The 26,783-nt window shown below is 43.1% G+C and overlaps 1 protein-coding gene across 3 annotated transcripts; it reads right to left on the bottom strand.

Annotated features, from left to right (window-relative positions):
* Positions 1–815: 815 nt before the first annotated feature.
* LOC114798370 (monocarboxylate transporter 1-like) lies at positions 816–26,202 on the bottom strand. 3 transcript variants are annotated; one of them, XM_028994019.1, is made up of 7 exons: positions 26,057–26,202; positions 25,368–25,416; positions 12,516–12,760; positions 5,886–6,029; positions 5,516–5,790; positions 4,214–4,742; positions 816–2,856 (listed from the first exon to the last, which is right to left on the bottom strand). In XM_028994019.1, exons 3-7 carry the CDS (start codon positions 12,730–12,732, stop codon positions 2,591–2,593), a joined length of 1,431 nt encoding a protein of 476 aa, XP_028849852.1. In that variant the 5' UTR covers positions 12,733–12,760; positions 25,368–25,416; positions 26,057–26,202; the 3' UTR covers positions 816–2,590. The 3 variants fall into 3 exon arrangements, with proteins under 3 accessions (XP_028849852.1, XP_028849854.1, XP_028849853.1); XM_028994021.1 differs by lacking the exon at positions 25,368–25,416; XM_028994020.1 differs by lacking the exons at positions 25,368–25,416; positions 26,057–26,202 and adding an exon at positions 18,665–18,808.
* Positions 26,203–26,783: the final 581 nt, after the last annotated feature.

Here is a 26,783-nt window from a genome sequence, read left to right as displayed (position 1 = left end):
ACAACAGGGTCAAAGAAAAAAATAGTCCCCTCCTGTGAGGCAGGATCAGCAACTATGTGTACTACTATGTACTACTATTATAATCATATTCTGTATATACTACATGAACTTAATATATCCACTCACTGACATATTATTATATTGCTGCTACTTGTCCAGTTGTTGCGACCTGCACTTGTATTATGGGTCAGTATAAATTGTCATGTTTTTGTGTTGTGTTATGTCCTTTTGCTCCCTGTTTAATCCCTGAAGCTTTGCAATCTCAACTCTCTGTGTACTTGTATATGGTGAGATGACAAAGTTGACTTTGCTATCACTTCACCTAACGTTTTTAACATGAAGTAAACTAAGTATTATTTCTTTAATAACAAAAAAAAAAAAACATTTAAATCAAAATCAGACAAAAGCTTTTACATTTTTATTAAAATATCATGATCACTAAAGAAAAAAAAAAAAAAAAAAAAAAAAAAAAACGAACGAACGAACCTTAACCAAAACGAGACAACAGAGGGCAAACGATCAACAAAATACTTTTCGGAATGACAAGGTGCTTGAAATAGATGGGCGTGTTGGATGCTTGCGTTGAGGTCATGAGCTATTATAATAATAATAGTCCCTCCCCCCATGACCCAGACACATAAACAAGCATCTATTCCTTCATTTCTTTAAATGAAACTGGGCACATTCCGTATACAACAAACAGTTGAAATTTACATTAGCCATTGTCAAAGAGGCCACAAAAAGCAAAACATGGCACACTGAAATTCTTCAAATCTGTATTTTGTATGGTAAAGTGTAATGAATAGCAAAGCACGTTGAAAGAATGTAACTTTTACTGTAGTACTCGCCCTGCACTGTTTGGTGCTCGCCCTCATATTCGCCCTGAAAACTGCAAGAACATGTGCTGCGGTTTGGTTTGAACTGGCAGAATACAGGACTGTAATACTGACTAAAACATCTAGATGGTAGCGTTTTACAATCCAAAAATACAATCCCCCCCTCCAAAAAAATTCAACAAGACTTAAAATGTTACAGAAGATGGAATGACCATAAAACGGGTAGGGTCGAATCAAGCCATGGCTGAGGCCATAGAGTAACGTGTATGTCAATTTGGCAGAACTGGAGCCTTTAGAAGGCACAGCTTGAGTACAGAAGGCACATCAAATGTCCAAGGCACTAAATGTTCAAGTAGGAGACAAAACTACACATTTAATTAACAAAAAAAAAATAAAAAATTTTACTTGGCAAATCAGGAACACTGAATCACTACATAATCCGCGGCGTTCACGCACTTGTTATTGGCAAACTTAAATTCTAAAACGAGCCAAACTAATTGGCAATTAGTAAAAAGATATTTAAAAACTTCATTAATCTTATTGATAAATATATGGCTAAACATTAACAAAGTGACTAATGTCAGTTACGAGTTTTGTGGCCATTTGGCTGCTTTGTGTACATTTTCACTTCCATTTTTGGGACAAAAAGGTAAGAAGTCCCATAAGCCTGTTAAGCCTGCTTTAAATTCTTACTGCCTACAAAATACCATTTCACGTTAGGTGCTTCTCAAGTGAAGTCTCACTGAAATGTCCACTTCAGAATGCCTTTAGTTGAGGCTTTAAATCTACTGGGTGTTCATTTTTTTGTAATAATACAAGCCTTCAGCAGTAGACAGAGCCATTAACCCCCAAGTAACTGCTGAGAAGGTAAAAGTGGGGGTTTGTGTGTCAGTAAGATTTACAGCCTAAAAATTCTATGTTCTAAACTAACTAAAACAATTAGTTCTTAGAGTTGAGGGCACACAAAGCCACGATGAGCAGCGAGTATTTCCCGGAGACGTGTCAAATGGCACTGCCGCATACTCAACTGGGCACAGCCAATAGCATTAGCAGCAAAAACAGCCAAAAAATGACATCAGCTGCTGATTGGGTATTTTGGGGAGGGTCCCTAAATCTATATAGATTCTCATTGAGCTAGTTTTCAATTCAGAGAAGCTCCTCCATGCAGAAAAGGCCATTACAAGCCTAAAACAGGACAAGGGTTCCTATGTTGTCAAAGGCAGAGGCCAATAACACTTTCAAATGGACTAAAACGCGACAGCCCACACAAATGAAATGTCCCTCAGTCCATGTAAAAGCGTCAGGCTTCGGCTTCTCTTTAAAACAGACATCAGCAGGAATCAGCCGCTCCCATCTGAAGTACGACACGTTGGAACTCATTCCAGAAGGAAGTATCTCAGGTGCTCTTCTTGGCCTGTGTTAACATGTTGCCTGTCCAGACACAGGATTCCTTTCCTTATTGCTTTCTATTCCCATCACTGGGCCTACAGATGATGAATAGCATCGAAGATATTTGTAATGTCCCATCACAATGTTTGGATTGTTTTTTTCTTTTGTTGTTGTGAAATTTGCGGAAGAAAGGGGTTTAAAAGTCTTCGTGGTTTCCAGGTTTTTTCACCATGTTATAATACAGGGCTCAACGTCCCTAGCAAGTGTTGTGTGTGTGTGTGTGTGTGTGTGTGTGCTCAAGAGTTCTTTTTTGCTTTTAACATGTGGCATTTGCATTGTGCCATATCCTGAATCTTCCGTTTGCCTTATGCAAGATCAGACTTGGCGTCGGTAGACGTGAGCGGAATGGACACGTCGTTCTCGCCGTCTTTCTCTTTTCTGACGTTGTCCAGGTTGGTTTCCTCAACCTCCCCGACCTGCTTTTCTCTCTTCTCCTCTTCTTTCCTTTCGCGATCCAGCAGTTTGTAATTAATTCCCATTCCAACAAAGAGGAAGATGCTGGCAATGATGAGGATAATACCACATGCCTGGTAGGTGTATCTGTAGTCATGATATACATCATTTAACCTACCTGAAGAAGAAGAAGAAAAAAACAAAACATCAAAAGTATTATTTAAAAAGTAAAAACCATTCAATTGGGGCAGTGGTGGCCAAGGGGATCATAAATCATAGGGTTGCAGGTTGAAAATCCTGGAACCGCCCAGGGGCCGTCCCCACACACTGCTCCCCGGGCACCTTTCATGGCTGCCCACTGCTCACCAAGGGTGACTGGTTCAACCCAGAGGACATTTCGTGGTGTGCACTGTGTACTGTGCCTGCTGTGAATCATAATGGCAATCACATCACTTTCAAATGGCCATTTCATCTACAATTGTGCTTTATTTTCCTTATCAAATGGGGATCTCAAACTGATTCTGAATTATAAAATGGTGGACATTTTTATAGTTCTTTTTTGCTTTTAACATGTGCCATTTGCATTGTGCCAAGTGATTGTCATTGTGATACACAGCACAGAACATGGTGCACACAACGAAATGTGTCCTCTGCTTTTAACCATCACCCTTGGTGAGCAGTGGGCAGCCGTGACAGGCGCCCGGGGAGCAGTGTGTGGGGACGGTGTTTTGACTCGAACCGGCAAACTTCTGATTACAGGGTTGCTTCCTTAACCGCTAGGCCACCACTGCCCCAGCTATCCAAGGGTAAATGTTCAAGAAAAAGACTAATATTTTTCAGCTGTATCTCCATCTACATGACAGCACTGCTCATTGTTTGATTAAGGCCTTGCTTATGTTCAACTTAAGATTGCTTCTCTCAAGTCAAATAGAACCTTCTATTTGGTCTCACGGTTCGATTCAATGCATCGCAATTGCAATTTTCTACAAGGTCACATGATTCATTCAAATATGAGTTAAGCTCTCGTTCACCTGTTTGGACGCTTTGATTTGCTACAATGAGCAGAAAAATGGTCTGTTCATTCTGCGCACACTTGATGCCACAAATGGCAGAAAAACTCCTGGTTCAGATGTCCAAAACAGACTGTTTTTCTGCACACTGGAGAAAATCTAAAGCCGATTTCAGGTCGAACGGCACAAGTAAGTGTGTTATTCTAAACTCCCGGTAAGACGATCATGTCGTGTTGTAGATCAGCTTTTCCCTCCATTCCCGCTTCGTGTGTGAGGTTCGAAGTGGCAGAAAGAACACTCGCCCGCTTTCATTCCATTGTGTGCATGAAAACATGTTACGGCGTGCAGTGGTTAAAGTTCAAAGTTCAACGAATGGACGTGGTGCGAGAACAAGGCTGCAGATCACAGTCACTATCGGCACTACTTTTTAACAAGAATTTTTTATGCTGCCACCAGAAACACACCGAGCAGCTCTAGTAGAAAGTATCAGCAACAAAACGAAAAGAATCCTGCTCTAATTCTTACCCAGAAGCGGTGGTCCGAGCAGCACCGGCGCACACTCCACAATGGTGACGAGCCCCACGGCGCTCGAGAATCGCTGAGCTCCAACCAGGTCCATGAGCGTCTCAAACAGCACAGAGCTCAGCCATCCGAATGCCACGCCAAAGAACACGGCGTACAGAGAGAAACCCAGGTAGTCCACGGACAGGGGCGCAAACAGATGGCACACCCCGTTGTACAGCACGGCAGCCGCGAAGAAATACTGAATGCGCGGCCGGATCAAGCGCGTGTTGGCCACCAGGCCCATGGACGGCCGAGACACCATGTCGGTGAAGGCCAGGATGGACAGCAGGAAGGCGGCCTTCTCTTTGGATATCTGATGGCTCTTGGCGTAGTTGCTGAGGAAGATGAGTGGTGCGAAGAGTCCGAAGAACATGACCACATTGCCCATCAGATAGAGCAGAAAGCCACGGTGCTTGAACAGAGTCAGGTCCAGGAAACTGTTGATGGTCTGCATCACGGTCTTCTTCTCCTGAGCTTTCGATCTACCTTCCTGAAAACAAAATGCATTTGAATTTTTTCAGGTTCCAGTTACAATAAATATCAATATTACTAAAATAAATTCAACAATGATATTCAACAATGTCAATTCAAATGCAGATACAGAGGCAAGTTGGTGGCAGGATATTAGGGAACCGATAAAAAAAAAAAATAAAAAAATTCCAAAAGCCTTCTAGAGCGGAGAGAAGTGTCTGGAATGTCACACTAAAGGATTGACCACAGAAAGCAGGAAAATAAATTAGCCAGAACTGGAAACTGTCTATTTATTCATATTAAAAAGGTGGGAGTAGCCTAGAGGGGTAAGACACTTGCCTGTGAGCCAGAAGACCCGGGTTCAAATCCCACTTACTACCATTGTGTCCCTGAGCAAGACACTTAAGGTTAAGTGTCTCCAGGGAGACTGTCCCTGTAAATACTGATTGTACATCGCTCTGGATAAAGGCGTCTGATAAATGCTGTAAATGTAAATGTAGATAAAGTCTTTCTGTGCTGTGCCACCAAGTGCTTTAACGGTGAAGTAGCTAACGTTTAATGCAATAAGGATCGGGTGATTTCTGGTGGGTGGTCAGGAGGTTAGAGGCAGCATAGCTTTATACAGGAACATGCAGGCAGGGCTATGGATAGTATTTAAAAGAACAAAATTACATGAAGAGCAAGTTATTTGACAATCTAAGGGGTATTTCAATTTGTTGATATTGAGCTGAAAGGAGGTCTATTTTGCCCAAAAGTACAGTAATAACACATTTTAAAAGATTATCGCCTTGCCTTGGGGTCTTTGGCATCTTGGGCAGGCAGTGGCTTGGGACCAATGGGCCTCATGAGGGACCCAGCCACGCAGCAGTTCAGCAACAGCCCCCCAAGGATCAGAAAGCTGCCCCTCCACCCAAACTGGTCATATAGCCAGCTGTTGAGGGGCGACAGCGTGGACAGGAACACTGGGCTGCCGGCCATGGCGATACCATTAGCGATGGGTCGCCGTTTGTAGAAGTATTTGCCAATCATGGTGAGTGCCGGGTTCAAATTGAACGCCAATCCCAGACCTGAAAACACCGGAGGAGGACATTACAATTTTAGTTTCAAGTTGTTTAGTATGGGAACATCAGAGATCCTTACATGTTCACAGAAACACACACACCTCCTATGACTCCAACACAGAAGTACAGGCCCTCCACAGTGTTGCAGAAGGATGCGCTGACGAGCCCGATACCAGACAAACATCCCCCAACGATCATCACCGGCCGGCTACCAAACTTATTCACTAGGATGCTGCTGATAGGACCTGAGAAGAGGGGAGAAACAGAGAAAACTGACCAATCTCACCTTTACCACGTGTACACACAGATCCACAGCATTAATGTTTCACCTAATGGGAAGTTGCTAGAAATTAAAACTGATTGTATTCAAATAAACTACTGCATAGTGGCAGTATACTCATAGCGAATTTAGAATTCTGATAACTCAGTCAGTGAGGCCTAAACTTGTTCCTGTCTGCACCGGAACCACGCTGCTGCTCCCTTCATGTGATCACTGCTGACGTCAGGTTGGCAATGACCCTTTACACCCACCAGGTGGCGCCTTCAGAGCAGCTACAGAAGAACAGGATGCAGGAGTGGCTGAGTTACATGTGACATATCTGTTGGCAGCAGCCCCTCCTACCAGCGAATACACAAAAGCGGCATCTCGCCGTGGCTATTTAGGGAAACTACAGAATGAAGACACAGGGATCAAAGTGGTGACCTACTGACAACGGCCACACGTACCATTGTCACAATCCTCTATGGGGGTCACATGGAATGAAACGTGGGGGAAAAAAAACACAGCTGATTACATAGCAATGAATCCTGAGACAAATCAATAGGCCCAAAAGGGGGAATACTGCATTACTAGCATGGTGCACTGGTGAAATAACCATGCCTTGTTTGTGTAAAAGCTGAATACAAAAAAAAACCTACCTATATAAAAATAGAATATTATTGGGGCCAGTATGAAAAAAAATTATAATAATGCTCTGTACAAAATGCAATTTTGTACAATGAGCTAGAGACGGTCAGAAATATGTATAAAAAATTATATGAAGATGTTTTTAAAAGGAAGGTGCAAAAAGGTTAACTAGTACCAAACACTTCTATTCTATCATAGTCACATCATTAAAAGCAAAAAAAGGTGTTTGCAGCCAAAAAAAATTATTTTATAGAAAAATTCCAAAATTGAAAGAGTTTTATGTTGAAAGGAGTGAATGAAATAAATCAAGCCTGGTGGAGGCATGGTCCTTGCCAACAGCTGTTGCATAACACTAATGGAAAGGGAGTGTAAGGTGAGTGTGAAAAGCAGACTGACTGCATTTGGGCTAGTTTCAGATATTGGGATATTGGGCTAGACCCCAAGAGGCAAACAGAGGAGGGATTCCTAGAGGTCAGAACAGATCCTTAAAAGGGAGTCCGCAATTGGGCACTTTCAGGTAACTTACATTTCCCAAGAACTCTGATGGCTGCAGTGTTTTAGCAGCTCTTTGGTGCTGAAACAGAAACTAGCAAAGAATATCAGGACTGTGATTCAGAGGAAAAAAGAAACTATCAGCATTTTTCAGGAGGTCAAAAGCAAAATCTGTGCATCTTTGATGTGAGTAAGTGGGTATGGTGCTATATTGAACTTACAGGGTTTGATTGGTAGTATATCAATATATGCAACATTAACATTCAAACTCTGAACGATTCTGAAATGTCAGTCCATCAGCTCGAACGTTAACAATAAGAATATACTATCACGTGGCCATAAATTGCAGACTTCTGAAACCCTTCTCAGGGTTAAAAAAGAAATCAGGTTAATCTGCCACCCATGGTCAGAACAAACTAACATATCGTCAGAGAGTGAAGTGTGTGTATCTGAGCCCTGTTTGATGTTACGCACAAAGAGGAAGTCTATACAATGTGCTCTTTCATCTCAAACAATGTGTGTTATGTTGGAGCACCCTGACTTTGAGGCTTGTCATTTTCAAAAAAATATAAATAAATAAATAAAAAGTTGGGGCCGGGCTGGAGGCTGTACCGCGACCTCTGACCCTTGAGAGAACCGGGCAGCGAGGGAGTCTCACGTGGAAGGCGGCTGAGAGTCTCTGCCAGAGACAAAAATCTGTGCAGAGCCTTTTTTTTTTTTGGCTCAAACACAACACAGACGCAAATAAGGGCTGACACCAGCTTTGTCTGGGGGGACGGACAGAGTTACTTTCCTGACCAAAAGAGGACAAAGGGACCAGTGATTAGTACACACAGTCATTACATAATGGACACTCAGACATCGCGCAATCCTCTATGGAGGAAACCGACACACACAGGTTCATGGGAGTCAGTTAGCAATGAGCAAATGAACGCAATGTCCTTGTGGTAAAGTTGTCATGGTATTAGAACACTCCAGAACCGCAATGCTGATATGCATGGACTTCAAGCCCTGAGATGCGATTTCATACAATTCCCCCCTCCTTTTTTTTTTATTTCTTTGTCAGGAACCGCAAAATCCTTCCCTTAGGCTGGCCGTGTGATATGGCATAAAATTCATATTGCGATTTCACAACAGATGACAGATGGTATATATTGCAATATATAATTTGATCTGTAAATTTATATTGAACTGTTTTTAAAAGACACAGCAGCAGGAATAAACAATATCTGGACAATTCTACTGAAAGGCCAGTAAAAGACAAGGTATTTGTATGATGCGAGTGATTATATAACATTTTAGGACTTAGGATCAGCTGAGGAATTTAGATAAAATACGAATGCATGGTGTTTTTTAAATATTTTCTGACTATTTTTAATCATGCAGTCCCTCCAGGGTTTTTATTTGGTGATTTTTTAAATCATTATGACTTGTTTGCACAGGGCACTAATTGTGAACTGACTTTTTACATTGAGCAATTTTATGTGATTTCTCATAGTGAATAATTCATTCATCCTCCAGACACTTATTTTAGAACACTGTGACCCCAAAATCCACTTTCCATTGCAGTTATGTGATACAGGTGAGAGATATTGAAGAGTTTTTCCCATTAGGACTATTTTCTATTTGAAAAATTAGTGAAACCTGAGGGCTAACGTAAAGACAACTATTGGACAAACAAACAATCAATAAATAAATAAAATAAAATAAAAAAAGAGGCCTGGTGGAAAAAACAAAATGCCTGTGGCTCTGTAACTGCAGCAGAAATACAAATCTAGTAGCCAAATATGTAAACATTTACAATGGCACTGGCCAAATTCGATGCAGTATCTTAGAAAACACCAAACCAAACATCCATCATTCAGAGGATAAGAATGCCGTACAAAGTCCAGAACACACCCAGCTTCTGGCTCTTATCGTGTTCCCTTTTTTTTTCTTTTATAACCTGAACTGACCTTCCACTCAATGGCAAAGTTGAGCCGCTGAATTGCTTCCATCTAGAAAACACAGTTGGTGCAGAACTACTTAAGTGGAACTGGATGGATCAAATACAAAGAGAGGAGAGTCTGGCCTTTTTCTACACTGATGCCCTATGATGATACAATTTATTGAAACAACCCCAAGAATGTCTCTTCGTGATACACCCATGAAGGCAATTGGTGCTGAGGTTCAAACAGATCATCGAGCAGAGAACCAGCACTGGGTCCAAAGACTCTAGATGCAGCCTGAGCGTTGCTGCTTTCAGGCAAGAGAGATGGAATCCCTCCAGTTCCCTCTGTGCGCTGAAGTCTCCCTTCACTTCAATATCTTCAATTATTCTCACACCATTTCACAGAGTTATGGAGAGGAAGAATGAAATGTGAAGTATTCAATATTTGGCTCACTGAAATATTCTTTCCGTCTTCATTTTGACATTCTACACACACACACACACACACACACACACACACACACACACACACACACACACACACACACACACACACACACTCTTCAAAAAGGAATGCAGTGCGTGGGTTTGGTGGCCAAGACTTGTTGGTTTAGTGGCTAGGCTACGTGCAGAACATCACGGTGGAGGATGTGCTAGCCTAAACCAAACCAAGGCAACCTAGACAGTCTTACTCAACAGGTTGCAAGGGGTGGTGAACATAATTCAGTCACTCCCCAACTACTGTAAAGGGGCTATATGTAGTGTCTTTTATGCTTATGTTTAAAATCACAGAAGTTTTCAAAAACCTTTGACTGGGTGGTTTGGCTACATAGCCAGGCAGGCAGTGGGTCCAAATGGCTCAACTGTGTGGGGTGTTGGTGCACATTTTTAACCTGAGCCTGAACCTGCCAAAGCTCTGGAATACCTCATGTGGTACCAGTGCCTAAAACTCAAAATCCAAAGGACTTAAACAGCTAACAGCTGGTGGCTCTGACATCCCACCAACTGGTCCTTGTGCAGCTTTGGCCCCTGGTGAGCTCATCAATGGACCCACTTCAGTTTGCCTACCAGCCTGTCATTGGGCTGGATGCAGTCAGGCCAAGCTTGTTCCCTCTCACCTGGAGACCGCATGGAGCACTGTTAGAATCGTGTTCTTTGAATTCTTCAGAGCCTTAAACACCATTGTACCCCAAGGTGGGGCAGTGGTGGCCTATAATCAGAAGGTTGCCGGTTCAAATCCCGATCCACCAAGGTGCCACTGAGCAAAGCACCGTCCCAACACACTGCTCCACGGGTGCCTGTCATGGCTGCCCACTGCTCACTAAGGGTGATGGGTTAAATGCAGAGGACAAATTTCACTGTGTGCACCGTGTGCTGTGCTGCTGTGTATCACAAGTGACAATCACTTCACTTTAAACTTAAACTTCAATACTGAGGGCCAAGCTGGAGTAAACGAGCGTGGGCAATCACCTCGCCACATGGATCTTGGACCAGCTCATGGCTGACCACAGTATTTAAGAACTCAGGGCCGTGTGTCAGACACTGTGGTCTGCAGTACAGTGGATGTTTCTGCCGCAATTCCTCTTCACCATCTACACTGGAGCAACTACACTACCAACGGCTTCTTGCAGAAGGTCTGTGATGACTCTGCAATAGTCTGCCTTATCGCTGACTATAAGAAGTACAGAGAACGGACTCGGGACTTTGTCGCCTGGTGTCAGAAGAACTACCTCCAGATCCACACTGGAAAGACTGTGGAGCTGGTGGTAGACTTCCACAGGCAAAACATCCTCCACTGCTCCAACTGAACATCCAGGGTCTGGACATTGAGGCTGAGAAACAGCCTCCACACAGCATGGTCTGCTACACAGTGATAGTGGGGTGGGGTGGCTTAAGTGGCCACCTCACACTTAATCCTGGCCACCATATTGGCCACCCCCAGCAGCGAAATCACAGCAGTTAATGTTTTATATATATATTATATTTTAATATTTTTTTTATATCAATGCCAGCTTAATTGATAGAGAGGTGATATGTGTGTTTATGAATATTTTATATATATATATATATATATATATATATATATATATATAAAAATAAACGCACTGTAATAAAACAGGTTAAGTATCTGTAACATCAGGAATGCAAACCAGATAATGAGATCATAATGACCACCTTAAGATAAGATGAACATCTCCTCTCAGCACAATAGTAGTAAAATTAAATTATGGTACAATTGTATAGTGTCTAAGCTTCTTTTTTACTTTAATCCTAACGAATAAGGAAAAAAGGTAGATCTTTTCCACCGCTGCCTGCTTTCCAAATATTGTAGAGGTGTGTGGTTTATGTGCCTAAACAGCCCTGTATGTAAGACATGTATGCCACACCAAAATGATCACAGATCCATCCTGGACACTCCACTGAAAATACCCTGGCCAGCAGCATCTCTGCTGTGGACCGAGAGAGACTGAACAGCCCTGTTTTCTAGGACTGGACCCAGTGAAGGCAGTGAGTGACTGGAGAATGGTGGCTAAGCGGTCACCCCTGTTGGACACCCTATCCCACCCCATGCAGGAGACAGCACTGAGCAGCTCCTTCAGTTGCAGGCTGTGGCACCCGCAATGTGGAATATTCAGCTCTTTCCTTCCGGTCAGACTTTAGGACACTATCCTTGCAGCTGATCACATGTATACAGACACACACATCCAATACACCAGTGTTTTTTTTATGTGCAATATGACTATATATCCACTCTGTACATGTATACATACATAAATCTTTTTTATTTATCCAAGTATAAGCATAGATGCATTTATATTTTTGAATTCACATGTTTAGATTGTGTACTGTCCTTTTTATACTGTACTGTTGACAGTTTTACTTTTGCTAATTTCCCACTTGTGAGACTATAAAAAGGACTGTCTTATGTTAAGGTAGGCCCAACAGTTTGCCATTGTGGCTTTTTTGGACACATTCCACTGGACAGATATTATCTCTCCAGTGATATCCCCTGGTTGTCTTGGGATCCCCCCCCACAAGTGTGTTTTGTAATTTAGCTTTACTTAATGCGGAATCACAGAACCACCTTTGAAGAATTGCCTCATTTGGCTGCAATCATGCTTAATATCTTTAAACCTTCAAGTTCTAAATCAGATTAGATGGTGGTTCCCTATTCTTGTTTGCTTCTTATTCTTATTTTATATATTTCTTCTCAGGCACTCTCAGGCTTGATTTTAGGATTGGGTAGGAAGCAGATAAGTATTAATCTAAAGCAGCCTTGTGTCATTAGGATCTTTTATAAGGTCTTGAGCAGTAACAGGATGAGAACAGACCTTGTTGAGCTGATTGGATGGAAAACAGAGACAGAAATAATCTTGAATCACAATTCTACAAATGACTCACCCCCTGCATACATGACAGCCAGCATGATGGAGGAGATCCAGGAGACCTGGGAGCTGGTGGCATCAAAGATAACCTCGATCTCCTTGAAGAAGACAGTGATGGACTTTGGAAAGGCGTAGGAGAAGCCGATGGAAATGAAGGCTCCAACTACCACAGCCCAGCCCCATCCGCCCTCTGGGGGCGTGTAGCCCACGGGACCACCTGTTGCTGGAGGCATCACTCTCTGATATCACTTTCACACGCCTCTGTTGAAGAAAGGAGAAGAAACTGAGAATTGCCTTCATACGTATACATGCATCACACACACAGACATACATATACACTTGTGAGATGATTGTCACTTGTGATACACAGCAGTACAGCACAAGGTGCACACAGTGAAATTTGTCCGCTGCATTTAACCCATCACATTGTGTGAGCAGGGGACAGCCATCGGGATTCGAACCAGCAACTGGAACCAGTAAACTCTGTTTACTGAGGATCTCATTGATGCACATTTGCCAAAAAAGAGCATGCAGCCTTTATAAATAGCGGCTAGAACCTTAGTCACAAATTGACCATTCATTCATAAGTTTCTAGTTGTATGGGCACCCGTTTAATCAAATTCATGATAAAGAAGGCCTGGTGGTGCTGAGCATGCTTTACTTACGACCATCGCGGGGAGGACTTTAGCCTAAAAATTACACAGTAAACTGGTTTAACGAACACCAAACAGTTAAAGATTAATCCAGTAATCCTGCGGTATTGGTCAGCAGACCAAAGAGTGGCAGTTGTAAACAGGGGCAAAACATGCACTTAGTTGGATCATTACTGCAGTCACCAAGGTCACAGTTTAACTTTCAAAACTTCTGCCTTCCTTGTCAGCACATCCTCATCAGAAAGGACGAACCAGGATCGACGGGCTGCTCATTAGCAAATGTTCCCATGAGCAGAACCTTTCCATTTCACCTACTTGGCAAGGGACGCTGGCACTCAGGCACATTACGGTGCAGGGATATGGCCATCAAAATAATTGGTTAATTATTCTGGTAGAAGGTTATTTAGATGATGGCGTGTCAGCTCTGGACAAAATCCCAGTCCAGTCTGTCTGCTTGTTTGGGGAAAATCTCAGTGGAAACTCCCAACTAGACATATGACAGAAGTTGTAGATAACAGGGTGGTAGTTGCCTAGTGTGTAACACACTCGCCTATAAAACAGAAGACCCAGGTTCAAATCCCACTTACTACCATTGTGTCCCTGAGCAAGACACTTAACCCTAAGTTTTTCCAGGGGGGGGGGGGGGGGGGGGGGGGGGGGACTGTCCCTGTAACTACTGATTGTAAGTCGCTCTGTATAAGGGTGTCTGATAAATGTAATGATGTAAATGTAATCTACACATTTGGCCTGGTAGAGACTGATCATTTTTGGAAACACAGCATTTGTGTGGATATTTAAAATGTTTTTTACTTTGTGAACCAACCAACCCCCCAACTTACTACTGAGGAGAACCAATACAAATGACCACTTTAATAATTTCACATGAACACGGGAGAAATTTATTACAACGTTAACTGACTTTGTGGATTGTTTGGCAAATACATTTGAATTCTTGTTTATGCGTATTTACTTCAGAAAGCAGCTTTACAATTGGTTTCACTGTGAAGTCCAGGCATTAGAAGTCTTTTGAGCATGGGTCAGTAAACAGGAGAGATTTAAGACTGGTGTCCAGTCAGGAAATTCATTTGAAGCCAGTAATTCTCCTCTGATTTAGACACTCTCATCAACCCATAAACGAAACCCAGAAAATAACTGCCCAGGGGTCCCCGACTCGTGGAGCTCATACATCACCAGAGGATTCTTAATGAGAACTCACATGTCCCTAACTCCGGACCGCTAGAGCCCTCAGGGGCCAACGCACATCTCAACATGCTCTGCTTCATGAATTATGGGAGAAAAGGGCCTGACGTGAAAGCGGTGCAATTTATCAGAAGAGCCTGAGAGCATTAGTAGCTGGAGGACAGTCATGGAGTTTTGAGCTCCTGGACTCAAAGGACAGCCCCAGGTATTGAGTTATTTAAAGAAGCAGTCAGTGAATCAGCTATAATATACTTTACATGACGATGGACCAAACTAGCATATGTAACTAACTAATCATGATGCAAATCTTTCATAACTTCCAAAGCTGTGGCATTTAACCAGTGCAGGAAAGACCCCTGAGACCAGCTAAGATCAAGAACCTCAAACGTTGAACAAATGATTTAAGAAAAATCCTGTTCGAAATGAGTCCCTCAACAAGCTCTCCAGGGTCAAAGCTTTTTAAAAATGGTTATATATATAAAAAAAAACACGATGGAAAGAGCGCTGTAGATAACCTCTTGGGAGGTTTACCGGTAATAGACCAGGGCATACAACCAAATATAATTATATCAAGGATACAATAAAACCAGAAGTATGTCTGACGTCATTTTTGCAAACGGTTCTCCAAAGCCAACGTATAGTCTATAAGCACAGAAAAACTGAAGTAGCCAAGGCAGGCTAAAGTTCTTACAATTGATCTGCTGACATGGAGTCATGCTTTGGTCAGCAATGGACCTGATTGTGTAATAGAGGCAGTTGCACTCAGACCAAAAAGTAACAAAGATTGATAGAGTTAACTCTTTTGGAATCCCATCAATGAAACAACAAAAACTATGTAAGGACAGAAGATCCTGTTAACCTGATCCTGACAGGTCGCCTCACTGACCAGGACATCTCCACTTTACACAGCAGCACAACGAATCAAGCAAAAAAAAAAAAAAAAAAAAAAAAATTTACAGAATCCACACAGGGCCTTATTTGTTGTGTACGGGCCATGTTCACATCAATTATGCGCTTACACAGGGCTCTAGAGTCCTGTAAACCCAATGTGGTTCACACAAACACGTATTAAGTTCTAAACCAGAGATCGTGCCTCTGATTGGACAGGGTCCAGATATTCCTGTACTGACCCAAGTTCAACAAGTACAGCCTTTTAAAATCCCAAACACCTTTTTACTGTACCAACATGCTTCCAGCGCGTTAAGATACTACAAACACATTACATGCAGCGATAAATGTACTGGCCCAGTGTCCCCTCTCTGCACTGCCTTTCAACATAGGCTGCAGCAAACAGATCACCCTTAAAACCCTTGCACTTTTAGATTATATTTTTTATTTCATATACCTTGTTTTAATTTCAGCTCAATGAAGGACTTTAGGAACCAACACATTTTCAGTAGGTTACCATTTTTGTACAATTGTACTTCAAATAACTTTATGTTAACCAGATTGATATTTAAATCAAATCTAGTGAATATTGGCTATGTGCTTAGTGATGAAAAGAGTAGGAAAAAGTGAACCTGTGGAACTCAAACCGCGATGAAGTTTTTTAGAAACACAGTAGGAGGAGCCCATTTTGGAAACCCTCACCACGCTTATGTCACACACTGCAAGACACAATCCATCTCCGCTCTTCCCCCTCCTGTATTCTCTACACTTCTAATAGGCCTTATCCTCCTGGTATGCCAGCGAACATTGCAAACAGGATCTGTTTTGGTTCTCTCAGGGCCACACCCACCACCAAACCAAACGTGTTTTCATCAGCACTTTCATTCATCTTATTCAGAGTCACAAAATTCAGTGTTGACTGAAAGAAGCATTCTGGGAAACCCATCATGACTGACATGTCAATCATTGATTAGAATTACAGAAGCGCTGAAACACTGTTCAGGAAATTGTAATAATCTTGCCGAAGGCAGATCTATCCACAAATACAGAACAGACTTCCGTTTAAACACACGTACTGGACACTATGAATACAATTAGAATACAAGTGAGCATCCTGTGTGGCTACTAAAGATAAGCTCTAATTAGTGTGCACTTTAACATGTAGTGCTCGGTGCGAGTGTGTGTGTATATATATGCACTCCAGTTGTTTGAACAGATGTTTACCCATGCAAGGTTGACCAGTTCATTGATGACCTGTCTATAATAACCCAGCTTCACACCACTCTGACCAAACACACACAACACACTGCCAGTACAGGTGTAGGGGATATGGCTGTTTTTAGCAAAAACCAGTTAGGACAGGAAAGGGGCTGATGTAGAAGGTCAGACAGGAGGCAGAGCAGAGAAAACGCCAATTCAGCAGCTGGTTAAACACCAGAGCTGTGAAGCGTGATGGGTGCGAGGAAGGTGTTACAGTAAAACCGCTGGAGTGAGATTCAGCAGTGCCTACTATATTTTTATGAATAAATATACAGGTCACAACCAGAGCTGCTACTGGGCTATGCTGAATTCTGGGAATGTCAACAGAATGATGCTCCCAACAAACCACCAGGTTGGACACAGAAGTGTGAAGGTTTTTTTTTCCCCTCTCTGTCAAACCCACAAATACAGAAAAAAGGTATAATCCAAATAAAATGAAACACACACCAGTGCCAACATGTCATAGTACAGAACTCTCAATTTAGTATTTCTGCTTTATTCTGCTAGACAGCAATAAAACACGGGTGTTTTTATGAAGCTCCTCAAAAGGTCTAAATCGGAAATAACATCCAATGCCTTTCCCGCCCTGTCCAACCGCAGATGTGCGGGCAAAAGGGCGAAGGAACGTGACCGGGCGAGAGCATGTCGCAGCATTGTTGCGGAGGCATGTGCATGCTTTAGGAAAGGTCAGCACATTTCGTTCCCCTGAGGAAAAGCGGCGGCATGCATCGCTGTCGTGGTTGGCCCACACGTCCCCCCCAACCCCCCACACTTGCCTACCCATTGGCCATAGACAGGGGACACGCTAGATGCCAGATAGTCCCAGTAACCTCGAGAGGTCAAGAGAGTGAGAGAGAAAGTCCATGCCTACACTGGAGAGTTATGAAACTCGTGAGCCACTATACTTGAGGCATTGCAATGCCTCCGGGGGAAGAGACACTGAACGGTCACCTGAACGGTCAGAGAGCGGCAGCTCCGACGGCCAGATCTGGAACTTGCGTCGTCATAAGGGGAGACGTTCTCTCCAATTTCTCATGCCCCTCATGCCCAGAGAATTTCCCACCCCTTCTCTAAAAAAGGAACTCCACGGTGATGTGAAGCACTGCAGTTGCTCGGTGACTGGATGTAAAAATGAGCACGAATGCGTTCCTCTGAAGAACCAGCGCGTTTCTGGAAACTGCCGACGCGACTTCCTGTTCGTGGTTGGTGAATGGAGTTGATTACGTAATTTCCACAAATGCCTGCTCCCTTCTATAGGTCGCTGTCCTCCTCGTCCCACCTCTCTCCTGCTCATTAGCATTTAAAGCTACAGACACAGAAACTGCCAACGTCCTGGGAAAATTTCATTTTGGAAAGAGACTTCAGATACACAAGATGGTGAGGTGAACGTAGGGTTGGGTCTTGGTCATTGACAACTACATCCACCAATTGACTGTACGTGTTGCAGTTAACTGCATGTATATTCAGCCTTGTAAATCTTCCATAGTACCCAACGTAAGGTCATTACCGCCCCATACACTGGTGTTGGGTACTACTGGAATCACCTACACATTTGCCCTTACTTCTAGCACAACAACTTGAAGAAGCAACTGTTCATTTGCTCTGAATAAATCCACCCCTCCACAATATAACAGTTTTAAATGTTGTGGCTGAAAAACTCTTTAAAATGGACCTGCCTTGAGACCAATAAAGCTACGTAAATCAAAAAGTTACATTTGCAGCATGATTAAATGATTTAACAAGACCTACATTGTCAAAGCCTGAAATATAATCTGCCTTTTCCACTAAATATTTTAAGCTGTAATGATAAAATCTAATTTGTTCCAGTGACGGAAGGTTTTTATTGGCCTGCCACGAGTCACCGAGCGCTGACCTTCACCGCCAGCTCTGCAACGAAGACGCTCAGGAAACCCTTTCACAACAGCAGCCCCGGTCACCATCCTCCTGCAGGATGAGGCTAGTTAGCGCGTCTACTGTGACGTTCTCAATGACTCAACGTCCACAGGGATTAAGACCTGTTATAGTCCTGGTCACTTCAGCTCCACAGAAAATTATACGATGAAGTCAATTAAACCACAAAGTCCATTTAAAATGAGACATTTTTACCTATTTCATGCACTAGGGTGACCCCAGATGTTCTGACAAGTGGCACAATTTCTTTTACCTTTTTTGCGACTTCTCGGTCCTTTGCGACTGGCTCAGCCCTAGACTCCACACGCACAAGCTCGCCTCGGTAGGCTACGGTCAGGGTGTCCGCAACACAACTCTGCATTCATCGAGAGGAGGGTGTGTGCGCGGGTGGCGGCCCTACAGGAGCCATGACCTCCAGAGTTCCACCCAAAGTCAAAGGCTGTCCCTTCCCCAGAGAAACCCTACACACCGAGCCACCCGCGGGGGCAGAACTGTTTACAGCTCCCTACAAAGTCCAAGAAGGAAAAAGCCCACTAGACACGGTGGAACCGTTCGGACCAGGGGTGGCTATCAAAGCGGCCCAGTCCCTGGGGAAGGAAGGGGACAAACACCCGACTATTGTTCGACGACAACAGGTGAACGCGACTGCGGCAGGGGTTAAATGATTTCGTGTGATGTTCACAGCTTCCCTCAGAACCCTTTTCACGCTGAGCCTGGGATGAGAGGTCTTTAAAACGTCGCAAAACCGCAAATAAACAACCGCTCCCGGAGCCAGAGGCGCCGGGGAAACAATGAGGTGTTTAGACAAGACTTCAACATTTTTAAAACCCACAAAAAAAATATTAATTTAACCACATATCACTGAACGAACATGATGTGCAAATTTGTTAAATGCTTTCGGCACCACACCTTGTGCTAACAACTAAAACAACCTTTAGCAAACTAACTGGATCATACGCTGTACCAAAAAAAATAAATAAATAAAATCACGGCACTTTACTACTACTTATTTCTGAAAAGTAATAAAGGTGCAACTGGTTGATTTCACTCTTACAACTTAAAAAAAAATCTACATTGATTAGTTTCCTCAGCAAAACCTGATCATAACTTTTTAGTGGTGCTGCAAGTATCATGTCCAAATATGATCTATAATGGACTACTAGTACGCAATCAATGACAGTTATGTCATGTCATCAGGTTGATAATAGACATGAATGGTGGTTAAATAGTTCATTAGCTGCACCACGGAAACCAGGGAAAAGATAATAATAATATTAATAAAATTTAATTAATAAATAGTAATAAATAAAAAAAGAACCCATGCAGGCATTCAAATTTGGAGGGAACTTTAAATTGTAGTCTCCTCTGTACATACATATGGACCTCTAAAAAGAGGCGCGGCTCCATACTTCCGCTCAATAAAGTGAGACGCCCTTGTAATTAAGCGTTCTTTCAAACCTGCATTTTTAGTCAGGCCAGTGTTTCTACTTGTTCAATTCAGACTTGACCAACCTGGGAACACCGTTAACCAGAGTAAAACATGCAATTCTACTTTGTTCGTTAATTGTTTCAGCCACTAAAAAAAAATTACAACACGTCTTAGGATATGGAGGTCCTTTAAAAGAACACATTGCTCTCTGTCCTGAAGGTAAAAAGAAGACTCGGGAGTCTTCAGGTTGTCAGCGTCTAGCGAACGGTACAAAAATAATCCATCTGTTATGTAGTGCGTGCTGCGGCTTGTCACCTTATCGTTCCGTCACAAAACATGCACACCGCACACTAACATTAGCAACGCAGGGGCCGGCCAACAGGATTCCGCAGAGATCACTGCCGCTAACTCATACGGGGAGGGCAAGAGGCAGTCGGCAGCGTTCCACACTTATGGGCACGCTCCAAAAAAGACCCATGTGGCCTCAGACCCAGGTCACGAGCTGTGGGGGTCGTGGTTCAGTCGAGTGACGGAACATTACGCCGGGCTAGAGTTACAGTCTTACACAAACGGAACACCATCCCTCTGGAGCAACACCATGGACCTTTTTCCACTCGCTGCGGGTGATGACCTTCTGCAGGACTGCTGATTGGGGGAAAAAAATAACTGAGCTAGTGATATGGCCTAAAAGTTACATCACAAGATTTGTCCACCGCATGAGGTTAATAAGCTGGGGGAAGGAAAAAAAAAAAAAAAGTTTTGTACACACTTTTTATTAAATACATAAACGGAACTGAATACAGGATAATGCAGGAGTAATATTGAAATGAATAAAAACAGTAATAGTATAACTTTATTAGGAGTGAGATGTTGGCAAAATACACACAGACTAAATCAGTCAAAACCAGTTTGGACACACTAGTTTATGAGTCTTGCATTTCTTACATTACGGAACAAAACTGAATACACAGAATTATGAATAAAACATGTGGGGTTATGTAATAACAAAAAGCAAATAAGCCAATAAGTTACTTCACTTTCTTGCAATGGATTCTTCATCTTAGTCTCCATAACCACCACAAAGTACGTGTGTCCAAACTTTTAACTGATTGTGTTTAAATATTTTCCAGGACTTTACAAATTTCCAAAGAAATATGGATTCTGTGACTAGTAGGGCTTAAACGTACAACTATTTTGATATACGACTAGTCTGGTTCGAAATTGCATAATTATAAAATGGCTACGAGCTTTTACATTTAGCATGAGGTTATTTAATTTTGTGGCAAATAATAAAGACTCATTAAAAACATATGCTCTGAAGGTACACTCTTGAGGTGGTGGAATGAGCTCCAGGTCACAGAGTATTTTTTACGGCAGCTTACAAGTAAAATTTGTAAACGCTTTCTTGTAATCTGACTTATGTAAGTACAACAGAGTGCATAGAATGACTGTATTCATAGTTTGGGTCCTAGTGGACCAGAACTGATTACTTTCACGTTGCAAGTTGCTCTGGTCCAGGGCATAGGCCAAATGCCGTAAGTAAATTTGCCAAGGACAGGCACATTGGCAGCAGAAAACAGGGCAAGAAAGGGTTTTCAATAACAGTTTATTCATACCAAGAAATGTCAGCTTTTCAACATGGTCACGGGCAACAGAAGAAGCGTTCTGATGGGGGAGCTGTTGCAGGCATGCACAGAAAAAATCTTGCCAGGTTTGAAATGTGCTAATGTTGATGAACTTTGACCTTTGCGTGTTGTGATGCATTGACGGGCTACCAGTAGAAACAAAGCATAGAGGCAGGATCTCAAACCAAGATGGCGGTGAGGTTGATTATAGTGATTTAATTTCTACTGAGTCATCATTTTGACAATTTCAGAGCACAAGACAAAAAAAAAAGTTATGAATGAACATGAAACCGTTACAGGGACAGTCAGGGTTAAGGATGGTACCTTGCTCAAGGGGACCTTAATGGCACCTTGGTGGTATGAAATTTAAGCCCGTAGCCTTACGATTAAAAAAAAAAAAAGTCAGGAGGCGTAACCGCTAGGCCACCACTGTAATTTTCACAGTTTAACATCACTCACTTCTGAGGCTTGCAGCCCCAATGCACGCGAAAAGAGGGCAAAACCATGTGCAGGTCAATGAGTGACAATGACCACTGATTTCCGGCATGCTAGTGCGAGTAAATGTCAGCCTGGAAAAGGTGTCTCCTTTATGCCCACTCAGAGAAATGCGTAGTTAAATAGTGGCCCCCTGATGATCTCTAATAACCAGTTATATAACGATCGGACTCCGATCATATGTTAATGAACTGTACATGAACCCATCCAAATGGTCAAGAGGTTTTAATTTAAAAAAAAAAAAAAAAAAAAAAAAAAAAAAAAAAGCACTGCCATTCCTAATTTCTCAGAGCCAATCCATTAGGAACAGCTGCCCTTACCAAAAACCAATCTAGTGACTATTATTCTATTATTTGACCTGAGCCCACTGTTTCGTCAGAAAATAAGAGGTGACATTTACACAACGGGCACAAATCTCAGATGGTCTCAAATGAACCTTTACGCTCGCAAATGCGCAACCCTACCCAGCGAATTGAGCAGGCGACACATGAGACGGCTGCTCCCACACTTCCATTGTTCTACAACCCGGTCCTTAAAAAATGAGACTCAGCAGATCGGATGAACCCGGATCTCAAAAGAGGACGATACAATAGACTTAGCACATTTCAGAAGCCGGCAGCAGTGGACAGCCACGTTTTAAGATTCAGCAGGGCAGGAGAACCCTGCATTCATCAATGGGGCCATTCAAGGCAATGCAACTCCGCCCCCCCCCCAACCCACCCCCACCCCCCGTCCCCGGGGTGCTGGTATCCTAGCCCAACCAGAAAACTGCCTACATGCAGCACAGGGGTAAAATAATTGACCTGTTAAATGTTCATGTGACCTGGTTGCAGGTTTGGTGACCGACGCTTGTGGTGGCCTCCTGGGAAACACTAGGTGGGACAGAGCATGCTCTGAATAACAGACTGCACCAAGTAAAGCTTAAATGTCTCTGAAGCCATAAATGAACATAGTGCATATTGTATTAAAAGAATACAAATCCAATTAAAAAGAAGTCACGTGGACATCTTTAACCTCGATAGCTGTGGCAGCGTCTGACCACACTCTGATGTGGTTCTTCTTGTTCCATGGCCAAAAAGCGTGCAACATCACAACTGGTGCAGCTAAGGCACCAGCCTTTCGCATCATTAAATGCAGAGCTGGCCAGTCCAGAGCCACAGTAATCAGCTGCTTTTATTAACAGTGATCTCCATTTAAGTGAGAACTAATGATTGAATTGGATTGCGGGGACAACCGAAGGGGAATAATATATATATATATATATATATATATATATATATATATATATATAGCGCGCGCATGCGCTGCAGCTGAGCAAATAAAATTGCAATGATCTGTTCCAATAAACGCACGATTTCAGACAACACTGTTGCACAGGAATTCATAGCTGAGGTACATGTGCAAGTATGTGTGAACTACAGTGTTCCAACTATTTCTCCATTCTAGTCATTCAGGCAGCAGGTCATCACATTTAAAAATATATATGATTCTGCCATGATTCCACCAGCCCAAATCAAAATTGTGTTCAATGAAGCTACAAAAAACCCTCATAGAGCATGTAAACACCATCTGGGCTACCAGGGGAGGAACCCTACATTTCTAATTAGACAAAAAGGCCAGCAGTCAGTTCTGACCAGTCTCCACGGTGAGCACTTCAAACGACCGTGCTACCTCCTTAAATGCCATGCAAGGACCACCCTGAATGCCAAAAGCTCTTTATCCATTTGCAATTGCTAATGCACTGTTAAACTCCCAGAGTCAACATGCTGTGTAGATCTGCAGCTCAATTTACAGCCTCAACACCAAAACTTTCCACACCAAGCGACTTACTTTTTTTCAAATTTCAATTCATTACCCACACCCTTCCTGGCCTTTAATCAAAAAGGTGTAGATGAATGCTCAGGCACACCTTAAAAAAAATTAACCACAGAACCAAAATGTACGAGAACCAAGAGGCACGAGAACCAAGAGGCACAGTCTTGTTAGCAAACAAAAAGACGTATTTGCACGCAATCACCTGCAAAATAATACAGTACAGGCCAAAAGTCTGGACACACCTTCTCATTCACTGTGTTTTTTTTTCATGACCATTTATGTTGGTAGATTCTCAATGAAGGCATCAAAACTATGAATGTGGAGTTATGTACTTAACAAAAAGTGGAGTCCTGGTCTCCACAGTCACCGGACCTGAACCCAATCCAGATGGTTTGGGGTGAGCTGGACCAACAAGTGCTAAACACCTCTGGGAACTCCTTCAAGACTGTTGGAGAACCATTTCAGGTGACGACCTCTTGAAGCTCATCGAGAGAATGCCAAGAGTGTTCAAAGCAGTAATCAGAGCAAAGAAACTAGAATATAAAACATGTTTTCAGTTATTTCACCTTTTGTGTTAAGTACATAACTCCACATGTGTTCATTCATAGTTTTGATGCCTTCAGTGAGAATCTACCAACGTAAATGGTCATGAAAATAAAGAAAACACATTGAATGAGGTGTGTCCAAATTTTTGGCTTGTACTCTACTTAGGCCTTAATTTCAGTTACACAGAATAAAAGAATTCAGAATACTTTTAGAACACAAAAAGTAAAGTAATTTTTTGCCTAACATCAATGTGAATATTGTTAATTACTAACTCATGCATATCCGTATTTGAGAGCGTGAGCACAGTCTCACTCATTTATATCGTATCTGTGCACATGTTTTTTTTTTTTATAACTTCTCACACGATTTAAACCAAAACACTAGATGGCCTGGCTAATCCACTACAGTCGCCAACTGGCACGCCTGTTTCAACATGACATCACTGCAGAGGTGTTCTAAAAGGATTCTTTACAAAGTATGTGAAATTCCAACGGACCCTAAATATTTCGTTTTTAGACAATCGTTCTTTACTCAGACTTTCACAACACTAATGCACAGGCCTGCTTACAGAAGAGCTTAAAAGTGTTTCAACACTGATGACGGATTTCATACGAACAGGCACACGATCCATGAACCTAGAAGCACTACTGCAGCACTTCCGTCTGTGCGCCGATGTAAAATCCTCCACCGCCGCGCGCTGAAGCTGCTTCCAAAACCTTCACAGAAGCACAAACCGAAGGGTTAAGCTCCGCAGATGCTTCCTGGCTGTGGTCATGTGCACTGCTGCCCCATGTGATATTCTGACACAGGGATCCTATTGTAAAAGCAGGGTTTCCTCACCCAGACGGCCCTATGTTACTCAAGTGACCCTGAGTGTCCTTCAGGGTCCCAGACAATCAGGTTTACGAGGAAACCAGCTTGGCGCAGGGGAACAAGATGTCAGGCCGGGTCTGGATATGTATATTTATATATATACACACACGGAGCGGTTCCTAGAAGAGCTGAAGATTTGTGATGCAAGAGGAAAAAGTAGGCCGGGTACTCACCGCTCAGAACCGATGTCATGCAGACAGCAACACGCTTCGTCCCACAGGGCTGCAACACACAGACACGACACGCGCACACACACACACACACACAAAAAAAAAAAAAAATCAATGAACGAATGATCGATGCATCGACTGCGCAAAAACGCGACGCTGCCTGCGTCGACGAAAAACGATGCAAAGAAAAAAAAAAAAAAAAAGAGAAGTAGTAAGGGAACACGTTGCCGACCACAATGGGAGGGCACGAAGAGCAGCACGACGAACGCGCGAAACGAAAAGGGAGGAAAAAAAACGATCACGTGACGCGACGAGCGCACGGAGTCATTCAAATAAACATCAAATGAAAAAGCGAGAAAGACAGAGAGCGAGTTAACGCCAACGAGAAACACGCTTCCGACCACCGTTCGCGTCAGCGGGCGACAGAGACACCCCGCGGCCGCCTTTTGTGCGTGAGAGGGGGACGGCTACGTGAGACGGCACCGGTATGCGGACCGCGGATGTGCCGCGCCACCAAGGACCATAAACGGGGCCGGGAGAGCCCCCAAGCGTCGCACTCCACGCCGGGGACAAAATGCGGCCGAGGACGTGACGGGGGGCGGAATTTTGGCCCCAGCCGGCTCGCGCCGTGAGGATGCTGAGGGGCCAAAGACGCGCGTCTTTGTGTGGGGAGGCCGCGTTAGAACACCTACCTCCGAGACAGGGTTCCTCCAAGAACAAAACAAAAACAAAAGAACACGCCAGCCGTGCCCCGACCTCGCCACGCGTGACAGCGCCCGACGCCTTCGTGGGAATGTGCGGAGTTCTCGGAAGAAATGTCGGCATGGCTCTGGGGCGCAGTGCGCATGCGCGGTACCCGTGGAACGGCCACGTTGGTGACAGCTCACACATTGGCAATTAATCACAGGAAAATGTTTCACTGCTGTGGCGTACGTAGGGCAGTTCTGACTGAAAAGGTCGGCCTTGTAGCATATCAAGTAGAATTATTTCACACCTTTATACAGTACAGGCCAAAAGTTTGGACACCCCTTCTCATTCAATGTGTTTTCTTCATTTTTAGGACCATTTACGTTGGTAGATTCTCACTGAAGGTATCAAAACTATGAATGAACACATGTGGAGTTATGTACTTAACAAAAATAGGTGAAATAAGTGAAAACATGTTTTATATTCTAGTTTCTTTGCTCTGATTACTGCTTTGTACACTCTTGACATTCTCTCGATGAGCTTCAAGAGGTCGTCACCTGAAATGGTTTTCCAACAGTCTTGAAGGAGTTCCCAGAGGTGTTTAGCACTTGTTGGCCCCTTTGCCTTCACTCAGGTCTCCACTTTTTGTTAAGTACATAACCCCACATGTGTTCGTTCATAGTTTTGATGCATTCAGTGAGAATCTACCAATGTAAATGGTCATGAAAAAAA

The sequence above is a fragment of the Denticeps clupeoides genome, chromosome 10, assembly GCF_900700375.1.
Source record: "Denticeps clupeoides chromosome 10, fDenClu1.1, whole genome shotgun sequence".
In the NCBI taxonomy this organism is placed as follows: Eukaryota; Metazoa; Chordata; class Actinopteri; order Clupeiformes; family Denticipitidae; genus Denticeps; species Denticeps clupeoides.
Note: the sequence above shows the minus strand (reverse complement) of the source record. Positions and strands in the feature narration are given on the sequence as shown.

Excerpts from the sequence above, each read along its gene's own strand:
- LOC114798370 (XM_028994019.1), bottom strand. The coding sequence starts at position 12,732 with ATGCCTCCAGCAACAGGTGGTCCCGTGGGCTACACGCCCCCAGAGGGC. Across the intron at positions 5,791-5,885 it reads CTGTGTTGGAGTCATAGGAG|GTCTGGGATTGGCGTTCAAT; the intron begins GTGTGTGTGTTT and ends CGGTGTTTTCAG. Across the intron at positions 2,857-4,213 it reads GCTCGGACCACCGCTTCTGG|GTAGGTTAAATGATGTATAT; the intron begins GTAAGAATTAGA and ends CTTCTTCTTCAG.